Source organism: Thalassophryne amazonica, chromosome 12 (assembly GCF_902500255.1).
Source record: "Thalassophryne amazonica chromosome 12, fThaAma1.1, whole genome shotgun sequence".
NCBI lineage: Eukaryota > Metazoa > Chordata > Actinopteri > Batrachoidiformes > Batrachoididae > Thalassophryne > Thalassophryne amazonica.
This window is the reverse complement of record NC_047114.1, coordinates 36,283,307-36,296,196: the sequence shown is the minus strand read 5'-3', so window position 1 is coordinate 36,296,196 and position 12,890 is coordinate 36,283,307. Positions and strand designations below refer to the sequence as shown.

Sequence of the window (12,890 nt, the reverse complement as noted above, 5' to 3'; positions counted from 1 at the left end):
TATTTTGACCGTTTGCAAAAATCGCATCATTTGTTGTTCTCTGCTGGAATTTGGGCTGAAATTAGAAAGGATATTTAAAGGTAAAAACAGACAAGTAGCGGCTAACAATCGAATGCGCGGCGAACGCATGTTGCAGAGGTGAACGGAATTTAAACGTATAAAGAAGAAACAAAATGAATGTCTTCCTGCTCACCTACAAAATGTTTACATGCAGATGATGTCTTGGATGCTAGGGGTGGGGGCATAAATACAAGGTCTGGGCACCACGCACACACCATTCATGCAACTGTGTACTTTGAGCAAATGATAAAATGGTAAATGGACTGCATTTATATAGCGCTTTTCCATCTGCATCAGATGCTCAAATTCACCTCGATGTGAGGGTGCTGCCATACAAGGCGCTTACTACACACCGGGAGCAATCAGGGATTAAAGACCTTGCCCAAGGGCCCTTAATGATTTTCCAGTCAGGCTGGGATTTGAACCGAGGATCTTCTAGTCTCAAGCCCAATATCTTAACCACTAGACCATCACCTCCCCCTTTCAAGATTACTGATCTAGGAATATGCCGCCATAATGGGATCAGAGGCCACCAGCTACCCAGGGCAGGAGGTTTGCCCCTGTAATGCTTACACCAGAGCCAACCCGCACAGAACCAGTGCAAAATCATGTTTTGGACTGGGAGTATTCACCCGCAGATGTCTCTCCGATGTTGTTTTGAGATAGTACACCATCGTCCAATGAAAACAGAGGCTTGTTTACAGCAACGGAGATCAAAGAAAAGTTCTAGGCTACACAATGAGGAGGAGGAGGCACAGGTGCTGGAGTGGGTTCTCCTGAACCTACTCCTGTGGAACCAGAAGTACCTTGAGTATGGCCACAAAGCCAAGAAGGACACAATGTGGGAGGAAAAGGCCACAGAACTGGTCTACAGTTTCAAACAAAAATGGCAAGTACAAATGTAAATAACTGATTTTTTTTTCTGTCAAACAGATGCATGTATAATTAAACCTCTATTTTTAGAGATTCTGCAGTGCACAGTGTGTAATGTCTTTGAAAATGGAATTCATAGTGCAACGCATAAATGTCTTTCCAAAAAAAGGGTCATAGTTTATGCCAGTAGTACGACTACAAACGTTAAGGTTATTTTCAGATTCAGCACTGTGGTGATTCAGAAGCAAAGCGCTCACCACATCATGTATTCATTTGATGACATAGTAAGTGCTTAGTTCAGTTAGTGCAGGGGTGGGCAACTTGTTCCAGAAGGGGCCAAGAGGGTGCAGATTTTCTTTGCAGCCACTGATTCCACCAGGTGATTTCACTGATTAACTGATTCCATCTGCTCAAAGTGATATTAATCAGTGAATTCACCTGGTGGAGTCAGTGGTTGCAAAGTAAACCTGCACCCAATTGGCCCTTTCTGGAACAAGTTGCCCACCCCTGAGTTAGTGAATTGGCCCAGTCCCTTCCAAGTCATTGGATATGATAAGTGGATTATGTCAATATCAGAGGCCCATTTTTACTGCTTTCCTTTATTTTCATCTACTGTTCAATGGATGACGTCAACCTGTAATTGGTCTGAAAGTCCAAACAGACCATGGTTCAGTCTGATTCACCTCTTTTGTTCAGATCATATTTTGGTCTGACCAAAAATGCTGGTTTTATAACCAGATAACACCTCTAAAGTGATTTGCAAGACATCTTTTGGAGATGTTGGGGGCACGTCCGGGGAACATCCATCAAGTGACAAAGCCAACTGTGTGTTGCCGTCATCTCTGTCTGATGTGATCGCTGGGTCAGGCACTCAGCATGAACACGCTTCAAAGTCTGTGAGTCAGTGAGAGCAGATTTTGGAATGGGGCCTCTTTCAGAGTTCCGATGGGTGTCTTGGTGGCTTCCCTCATGAGTCTCCTTTGTACAGGGCCACTTTTTACATTTCTTATTGACTACTTTAGCTGAACTCTGATGTAGCAGTTGAAATCAACTTTAGAGCTTTTGTTTGAGGGTTTATAGATTAAATAATGAAAACCAAGACACACCTGACCTGAATGTAAACAGCTCAGTAGCCAAATGTGTAGTTATTTTGCTCACAGTTTTGAATATAGGGGGTAACGGGGGATTCTGTTGCCCCCTGTTAAGATGTGGACCTCCCTAAGAGGTAAAAACAACAGTTGGGGGGGGGGGGGGGGTGTCAAATAATTTCTACATCCCTGTTACTTGTAATTGTAAATATTACAATATATTTCATATATTCATACCTTGAAGGAACTTAAAATGGAACTTAAAAGGAACCCCTAAAATGGACCGTACCATTTCTTACAATGGCTCATTTTCACTTCTCCAGTGCACGACAGAAGCCAAACGATACAACAGCAAGTTAATCTAAGTAGCTATCTAGCTGGTTTAATATAGTTTACTTTCTTACCTTCAGAGGTTTTGAATTAGATTGTGTCAGGTGTCTACAAATACATTAGCTAGCTAATGCTAACATTTGATTTACCCATAGACTGTATACAAGTATACTGTATACGTATGTTCTGGACAAAGTCTGCGTGACGTCATCCACTGTTTTTCTATAGAGACCCAAAACAGCCGAAATGACCCCTTTGTCTGGGCGTCACCATGTTGACAGCCCTGCCCACACTGATTCACAATAAACTCATTAATGGAGTGTGGGTCACTCAGTGTGTGATGAAAAAAAGCCTGAACCTGAACACACTCCCTCTCTTTGAGTCCGAAGCACCAGCTAACAGGCTAACCTCAGTTCAGGTGTTTATTAAATCATATTTTTGGGGCCTTCATGGTAATTCTCACAGTTTACTTTGGTCTGGACAGTTAAAGTTATGAGCCGCTTATTTTCTCACTGATCATGCATTAAGTGGATGACCTTAGATGACCTTACCGACACCTGCTAAACATGCTAACACCGTTAGCACACAATATTAAAAGAGAGGAGAGTTTCACTCAGCGCAAACATTGCAATGGAGATGTCATAGAGGCTCTGTTAGGACATGTCACCACACAACAAGCTCCATTATTCAGGTGTTTGTAATAAAATACTTCAAACAGACACAGCAACAACACAATAGGGCAGCGCAGTCTCTTTTGAACCCTGCATGATATCGCGGGATTTGACCACTTATGGTGACACCCGCTCTTGTGCAATATATACACAGCATAACTTCACACGGAAAAATGGTGTACTGTTTTGTTTTCAGCTGCAATCACTGAAGCAGTCGTGAAAAGTGCAGTTTTCCGAAAGACAAAGCAAAAGGGAGAGGTTGTGTCAGTAAGTGTTAGCATACACAGCTAACCAGAGTAGCTCCGCTCTCTCACCTGTACCACCGCCTTGACATGTTTGAGCTCTGGGTCATAAACAAACCGCAACATATGTCCACTATTCACCGCATGGTCACTCTTTCTTTGTATTTTCACTTTGTTTTTGTGTAATTTGCACAAAAATTCAGAGAAAGTGCCATGTTTCTGTCCCTGGAAGTAGAGAAATTATGTCATATGCACCTTCAAACGAGACTGCGCTGCCCTATAGCGAATGGCTGCTGCTGGAGGACTCTGAGTTATAGTCCGAAGCTACGAGAGGAGGAGTCTCTGAATTTAGCAGCTGTCACTCAATGCAACCATGCCCACAATTACAATTTTTTTAAACTAAGAAGTTAGAAAAAAATTCACCCGTTATACAGTTGGAGGAGGAAGCTGTCTACAATGACCAAAACTGTGTTTTGTACCAGGTTATAAACATGTTTATTTGTGCCCTAAAATTGGACGTTTTAAAATGGGTTTCTATGGGAATGTGCTCTGTTTTGGAGCCAGCCTCAAGTGGCCAGTCAAGGAACAGCACTCTCGGATCGGGGTCAAAATACGGGCTCGTGTTGCCGCTTGGATTTACCGAACATTACCAAAACCCTGCAAGCGATCCACACACAAAGAATTTGTAGTAAAGCAAGAGTCACCGCCCCAACCCGGCCCCCACAAATCAGTAACACAAAGTGTTGGGAGATCACCCATGATAAATATGAATGAAATTGGTCAAGCGATTCTTGAGAGATCATAGTAAGAATCAAAAATGAACGGACAGACAGATACTGGGGGATAATATACTAAAGGTAATGCACAAAATCCCCTACATATCCCAGGTATTTGCCAGCTGGGAGTCAGTGATGACACCATCGAAAACAAGACAGCAGATTTTTCATCCCAATAAATCCTCCCTGCAGAAATGTGTCTTATTATTGTTGTTATTCTAATCCTAACCGTCAGCCTAATCAAAATGCAAATGCATTTCTGGAGTTTAATGTGAAATGCATGTTTTGTAAATGAGAATCAGTTGCCCCATGATCAGTAAACCCCCTGGAAAATCATGGCACCCTGTTTTTGGTCTCTTTAACATGAGGGTGACCTTGCATGACCAAATGGTATGTGTTATGTGTCGACGCGGGTTGAGGAGCGGACCTGCGTCAGACGGAACCCAGCGCTACAAATAACCAGAAAAGCGGTTCCAAAAACAATATATTTATTTCACCCGCTGTGCTTAAAAAGTGTAAAAACAAAAATAGCATCCTTCTGGTGGAGTGACTGTTGGTACGCTCTCCAGCGCTCGCAAGGATCAAAGCCCGGCGCTCCTGGACCCACTACCACCGCCAAACACCCCCCAGGTGGACACGACAAACTGACTCTCTGTGAAGCAAAGAAGAGGTGAGGTAAGTCAGCAGTTCCAACAATAACTTTCAAAAGACACACGCCACCAGCAACACATTCAGGTCTGTATTTTTTAACTTTATGCAAATGAGCAGCTTCTCACAACAAGTGAAGGATCACTTATCCTGCACACCACAGCAGTGAGAAGCAAACTGCACAACTCTTATCACAATTCCAGTATACTGCGTAACAAAACACCAAGTTACTATCAACAATTAGTCGAACACTTAATCACCTTTAATGTGTGCTGACAGCAAGTGTCCTCACCCTTCCTTGCTTCACGGGCTCGATGTGTCAAACCCAGGCGCGGTCCTCAGCGTCTCACAAACGGACATCACAAGGTCGAGTTCCCGGCAGTTCTGCTTGAATCACACATGACTTAAATGCAGAACACCATCCAATTATCTGCTTCAGCTGAAAGTCTTTAAGGTTGCATGTGAGCACCAGTCACAGGTGCTACACATGATGTTGATAAGGGTGAGGACTCTTCAGCCAGCACCTTCTCCACAGACAAATCAGTTTCCATGCCACCTGAAGAGCAAAGAAAAGAAAAGAACACCAAAATATCCAGCCACACCCCCCAACACACAACAGTAGCCCCCCATCAACGGGAAGCCTCCCGGCGGCCGAACAGACCAGGCCCGAGAACAGCACCTCCCTCCGGGGTCCACGTCAGGAAGCAGACAGCACCATGCTCCCAAGGTCCACCACAGACAGCAGGACAGGCACCGCAGCTGGAAGGCCGGCTGGCATCAACAAAAGCCCCAAAACATTCCCCAGTACAATTCAACACACAGAAAAAAAACATAAAACCCACCCAAAACCTCCCCAGGGGACGGTCCCATCAAACCCCGGGAAGAAAAGAAAAACTCCCAAACGCAAAAACCCAACACAGCCCCACAAACACAATACAAACATAAATGCATAAAAGAAAAATAACAAACAACCCCCCCAGAATGACCTGCAGAGCCCAACCCCCCCCAGAAGGCCTTCATCGCCAGTTCCAGGAGGAACAGCCAGAACCATAATCCCACAAAGGTCCCCAGGTGTACATGGAGCAAACGGCGCCCCCCAGAGGACCGTACCATCAACCCCAGGAGGTACCCTCCCCACAACCCCGGAACCCCAGACCCGGTCACACTTGGCTAGTTGGCCCCAAGCCAATTCCCCCCCAGAGGACCGTCCCATCAACCGTGAAGGTGGAACCCGGAAGGAAACAGAACAAAATCAAAAATCAACCCCCGGAGGACTACCAAAAACAACCCCGGGGGGATGTAAAACGACCGTAAACCCTGTTACCCTCCCCGGCACCCCGAAAGACCCCGGGTCCCTCCCAGAGCCCCTCGGCGGCTCAACTTTGGCAAACGGCTCAAAACATTAAGCCGGAGAAGGGAACAGGAAAAAACTAACCCAGCTCCAACCCCAAGGCGCAGCAGAGAACCGGAAATACGTCCGGTGCCCCAACTCGACCATACCCCAGCCTCTCGGGAGGGGTGGAACTACCGAAATGGCGAACGGCAACAGATCGGCCCACCCCTCCGACTGAGGTAAGTCTCCACTGCACCACACCCCGGCAACACCAATGACGAACGGTACAAAGGCTCACCGAGGCTGGAGTGGAACCGGGCCCTAACCAAACCAAGAAAAACGCCTCTAACACCCCCCCCCCTAGGTGCAGAGGTCTTCTGAGAATGCTCAGCGTGACCAACCTGCACCACCCCACAACCCACAAGACAAACGGTCTTGGGGCAAGTGAGGTTGGGGTTAGGGATGTAGAGAAATAAAAAACAACAAAATAAAACGACCCAACAACCCAAACAGAAAATACCTAAAAACACATAAAAAATTAACAATTAAGTGAGCCCAGGCGGACTTCTAACCGCCTAACAATCACTCCACCAGATACGCCTCTGACTCCCCATACAATTATAACCCCTATTTAAAGAAAACAAAACATTTACTCGTGCTAGATTTTTTTTGATTTTTTTTTTTATGTGTGTTATTTTGCCTGTCCCAGAACACTTGGAGACACGTCACCATTATTTCTCTTGACGCTTACATGTAGGGGCAATACAGTAATCTCTGCTCATCCGAGCTGCATGGGCTCGTCAACAGGAGGAGCCAGAGGTCCCGTCGGAGGAGCTTCAGTGGGGCGAAGAAGAGGCGGCCCAGATCTGTGTCGGGGAAAGCCCCGAGACGAAAAAACCCGCTCTGATGGGCGTCCTCTCTCGCGTCCACGCTCCTTCATCCGATCATCTAGACGAATCACCAACGATATTAGCTCATTAAATCGTTTGGCTCGTCACGGACTGCCGGCTCGTCTTTTAATGACTCATTTAACCCATCTACAAACATTCCTCGTAAAGCTGCGGCGCTCCAACCTGACTGAGCAGAAACCAGAGAACATTGCATCACCGCACAAGGCTCCGGACGACAAACAATCGGTTCGGACGCCAAATCTCTGGGTGACGGAGTTATCTGCACTAGTATCGATGATGCCGCAGCTGGAGCAGCAGGAAGCGGAACGGCTTGCACTGCAAGCTCCGTAACACGGGCGTCTGCTTGTTTAATTTGGTTTGCGAGATGCTGTAATTGCTCCCATATTTTCTCCAAGTGTTCTTGAACTTTTTCGGCAAAAGGAACCGCTTCTGCCGCTGGGTCCATTATGGAATGGCCAGGAACTACTGTTATGTGTCGACGCGGGTTGAGGAGCGGACCTGCGTCAGACGGAACCCAGCGCTACAAATAACCAGAAAAGCGGTTCCAAAAACAATATATTTATTTCACCCGCTGTGCTTAAAAAGTGTAAAAACAAAAATAGCGTCCTTCTGGTGGAGTGACTGTTGGTACGCTTTCCAGCGCCCGCAAGGATCAAAGCCCGGCGTTCCTGGACCCACTACCACCGCCAAACACCCCCCAGGTGGACACGACAAACTGACTCTCTGTGAAGCAAAGAAGAGGTGAGGTAAGTCAGCAGTTACAACAATAACTTTCAAAAGACACACGCCACCAGCAACACATTCAGGTCTGTATTTTTTAACTTTATGCAAATGAGCAGCTTCTCACAACAAGTGGAGGATCACTTATCCTGCACACCACAGCAGTGAGAAGCAAACTGCACAACTCTCATCACAATTCCAGTATACTGCGTAACAAAACACCAAGTTACTATCAACAATTAGTCGAACACTTAATCACCTTTAATGTGTGCTGACAGCAAGTGTCCTCACCCTTCCTTGCTTCACGGGCTTGATGTGTCAAACCCAGGCGCGGTCCTCAGCGTCTCACAAAGGGACATCACAAGGTCGAGTTCCCGGCAGTTCTGCTTGAATCACACACGACTTAAATGCAGAACGCCATCCAATTATCTGCTTAAGCTGAAAGTCTTTAAGGTTGCATGTGAGCGCCAGTCACAGGTGCTACACATGATGTTGATAAGGGTGAGGACTCTTCAGCCAGCACCTTCTCCACAGACAAATCAGTTTCCATGCCACCTGAAGAGCAAAGAAAAGAAAAGAACACCAAAATATCCAGCCACACCCCCCAACACACAACAGGTGTGTGTGTGTATTTACTTCCAAAACTGAAGGTTTACAATTCAAGACCACCTTTGCCCATTCCCAACCCCAACCCCATGTGGAGTTGGGACAGCAAGGACATCTGGTGTAAAACTTACCAAATTAATATATATGGTGACCACAAACAGAAAAGGAAACCTTTAATAAAAAAAAGTGATGTAATTCCTACATGTGAAAACACATAACTACTGTAGATTATGACTGCAATAAAAAATTCATTACTGATTAAAAAATTTGTTTATGAGAAGAACAGTGGCGGCACCAGGACATTTTTGTTTGGGGGGGGGGCTGGGGTAAAAGTTGGAGGGGCTCCACAAAATGTCGTCAAAATGAACAATATATAGTAAACTGCTTTATAAATACCAAGGTATATGTTTTAGTCACCCGTGCTCCTCTAAAATGTGGTATCAATGCACACACACATCACTTAGAATGATTACAAGTTCAGTAAACTTGCACATAGGTATACAAACTGAATTCATTGAAATGGTGCTCAAGGCAATGCATGGAATCAACCTTACACAAATCGTCTATATCAAAGATTTATTGCCAATTTAACACCGAGGTCATAACCATTCGATAAAAGTAAGTAAAAGATATAGCCTGAGGAACTTAGTTGCAAACAATATACAAAAAAGTGATTCTTTATGAAGTTTGTATACAATCTAGTCCAAATATCCTTTGATTTGTACACTCTTAGAAATGAAACATACACTCTTAGGCATAAAATGTTGAATTTAATTGATAAAGGTAAGGTAACTTTTTCCATATAACATTGTTAATGAAGTGCAAAACAACACTGTCATTGACATTAATTAAATCAAATGAAACATTATTACTTAAATCCCAATATTGTTTTGCACTTAATTGACAAAGTTATGTGGAAAAAGTTAACTTTATCAATTAAATTCAACATTTTATTTCTTAGAGTGTACACGTGCTTTGTGATCCACAAACACAAATTTCTGATTTGTAACTTGTGTGTGGGTTTTTACAAATAAATGTTTATTTGCAAAACTGACAATTCTGTTTGTGAAGGGTGATTCAGCATTGGTGGATCACCAAATACACACATTCATCACTTTGCTCAGTTATGCAATATTGAGACATTCTCAGCGCAAAACAGCAGTTGAGATCCACAAATATGTCAGTTGCTATTCACATTATTGGTAGAATTATTGGGGGGGCTTAAGCACCCCCCAATAATTCCCCAAGCCCCCGCCCTTGGCGCTGCCACTGGAGAAGAAATTAGCAAAACAGCAGCCGTTAATTTTTTTTTTTCCATTAATAATTATTACAGATTACTGTAGTTTTCACAGCCTTCCCATTAATGGAAATATTTCACAGAAGAGAACCGCAACCTGATTATTAACTTTAAGTGCTCGACATAAATCAGTTTTTGTTTCCTTCAAAAATTCCAAACAATGATCATTTTTAAAAGTAAATGGTAAATAAAGCATAGCAGCATTAACATGCAGTAATGATGGCAACGACCGCACAGCGCGCGCGCGCACAGCATCACGTCAACATCTGTGACATGTTGCACATCTGGACAAAAAAACCCACAGAAAAAGTCGGTGCTGCAGCAGCAGCAGCTCGTTACCTTTGCCTCGAAGCACACCCCATGTTTGAACACCTCCTCGTTGTGCATGGGGATCCTCAGATCGTGCGCGTCGTCCACTAAATTATACTTTGTGATGCCTGGCATGGCTTTAAACGCGCCCACGCTTGTTTGACGACGCCGCTGCCAACGTGCATGTATGCGCAAAGCGCGCGCTCACGCTGCGCGGACGCGTCACTCCGGAAGTCATCGGTTGGTCGGACGTATCGATCGATCGATAGATCCCAATGCGATGGCTGATCGCCGCGTGCGCGCTAGCGAGCCATCTGTGGCACAGGGGAGGAGCAGTGAGCTTGCACCGCCGCCAGGGGACGCTCCACTTCAACACATCTTTGTTTTTCCTCTTCAAGTGTTGTTGTTGACGTTGATTTCTCACAGAGGAGTGCTATTATTAGCCTTTTAAAAAAAGCAAATGAACACTGAAGAATAATCCTTCCTCTCACGAGCGCCTGCGGTGTTCGGTAGGCTGACATCTAGTGGCATAACAGGGAACGCGCAAATCCTCACATCATAGAGCATTCAGGTGCCCTCAGGGGTCAGAGGCTCTTATTTCTCTCCTGGGGTTAACACTGGGAATTTATGCAAGCCGTTAAAAGTCCATTTATCTGCGCTGAGGGAGTCTCAAAGCTGATTAAACAGCAGAGCGAGTTCAGTGGATTTTACTCTTTGATGGCACAGCAGCCTGTTTTTGGAGCTTAGACCTGATTACTGCTGGAAATACTGAAGATGTGAAAATAGATCAGCACTATATATATATGTAGGGCTGTGCAAGCCAACAATAATTCTTAAAGATACACAAACCAAAACACTATGCATTGTCCATACACAGATCAGCCATAACATAGTGACCACCTGTCTCATACTGTAGGCTGTGCATATTATAAGAAAAATCTTAGAATTTCTCAAATTCTGAGACATTTCTTAGAATTTTCCCTTGGTAAGATGAAAGTTGTCCACAAAGCACCTTAGGCTTCAAGAGAGCTCCTAAGGTGTCAAACTGGTAAGAGTAGTGAGGAGGACATTAAATTATTTTCATTATTACGCATTTCCTAGTGAAGTTATATGATCAGTTGATTTTACTGCTCATTCATATGTAGGCGCGCAGAGTGCATTTATTTTTTAATTTCCCCTTCCCTTTCCATGACAACCAATCACAGCTCTTATAGGACCATGTCATACCTAGCAACAGGGTCAAACCTGCCTCCTCACTAAGATAGGAGTTTCTGTCAACTCCTTGCCCCGAGTTGCTCTCAGACACCTCTTGGGGCTCTCTTAGGCTGGGAGTCCTTGCCAGGATATTTTAGGCTAAGTTAGAAGCTCTTTGAAAGGACTTTGAGATGCACCGAGCATATGGGCCCAGGTGTTTATGTTCAGGGGAAAAGTTCATCAGCAACCCACCTGCTGAGGTGATTGGCTACAAGGCAAAACTGCAGTGTTTTGGCCCTCATTGCCCACCCCTGGTGTAGGCTGTGCATATTTCAACAAATTACTTTATGCCTATCTAAAGTGCATGCTGTGTTTGCATTTTGCTTAAGGTTACGATTAAGGTGCCTTGACACATGCACAAATGTGATCTGCTCACTGGTACGGAATCTACTGTGCAGGAGTGTAAACTCACTGTAACTCATTGTAAACTGTTATAAACTGTGCGTGGCTTCGCGCAAGTGTGCAAAGAAAATTTTGAAATGTTCAAAATCTCTGTCATGCATTAATTATGTGAACTTCAAGTGAACATTGTGCAAACAATTAAAAAACACTGTGTGTGAGTGATTGCGTCAGCACAGCGTATCACAGCACAGCTCAGCTGATCGATTATAACGAGATGTTAAATCGATCATTAACATAATTTTACAGATACTCATAAGAGGTAATGATCATGCAACTGTTTTACCAAGTTATTATAATATAAATATTACAAATAATTACCTTTTAGACTGTTCCAAATATGTTCTCCACCTCCTGCAGAGAAAGAGAAAAAAGCTGCAGCTGAAACGGTCCTCTGTGATTCCTGAAACGATTAGAGGTGTTTTCATCAGCCAAACTGAGAGAAAATGATGAATCTGCTATGAAATTATTATTTTATTTGCACAGTGTCTGGCAGCAGAAAGTGTGGCATCCAGCTGGCAGCACTATGGGTGGCATTGTCACAATGAATTGCGTGGAAGTGCGGAACCAAAATGTGTGCAAGTATCAAGGCACCTTTAGAATAATAATAAGTAAAAAAAAAACAAAAAAGTAAAAGATGACTTTCCAGTTTTTATTTTTGCTCAGATTATCTTGTTAACAATGGAAAATATGTGGGATGTGTACAAATTCTGCACAAAATATATAGAAATATGCATAAAATTTTTGTACATTGTATTCTGAAAATAGCAACGGCTCCTTTAAGCCCCCTTATAGAGGGATGAAGTTCCGTCTGTGTCCCTTGTGTGACCAGAAAACTGGAGAGTATGCCACTGGACGCTCAAGAAAGGCACAGTGCACACCTAGGTCATACAAGGAATACTCAGTGGAAGCACAGAGGATGCCATGGTCAGCATGAATGTTTGAGCATATTCAAAACAAAGGCAGAAGCAACGCAGAGGCTGGAGGCCTCTCAAAGTATGCACAGACCACTAAAAAGGCACAGACAATGCCATGGTTGGCCAATGGACAGTGTGTTTGCTGTGATTTTTATGAATAAAGCACTGCGTTACAATATAGGTTTCCACAGGAAAATGCAATGGCAAATGAATTTCATCCAACCAATCATTGCTGTTGTAAAAACTAAACAGTGGTTAAGCTATTGATGTATTTATTTTTTTAAAGAGTGGAGATGTTATCAGACGTGAGTGATCTGAGTGCAGGAGCACAGTGCTTTAACGCAGCACAGACCCACACAGCGGGTGTTTTTGTATGACTCTTTCAGCACCTTGGACAGTGGCGCAGCCCAAAGCACTTGTCTAAATGACAATCATGATTCTCCATCCAAATCAGAT

General features: G+C 44.0%; 1 protein-coding gene across 1 annotated transcript in view; it reads right to left on the bottom strand.

The window, feature by feature from the left end:
- The window catches only part of LOC117522108 (carboxyl-terminal PDZ ligand of neuronal nitric oxide synthase protein-like), a 58,366-nt gene extending 48,204 nt beyond the window's left edge, over nt 1-10,162 (bottom strand). Inside the window, exon 1 of the mRNA XM_034183485.1 lies at nt 9,895-10,162. Coding sequence (XP_034039376.1) covers nt 9,895-9,999 — 105 coding nt within the window. The 5' untranslated portion in view covers nt 10,000-10,162. The remainder of the gene's footprint in view (nt 1-9,894) is intronic.
- Between the last annotated feature and the right edge of the window lie 2,728 nt (nt 10,163-12,890).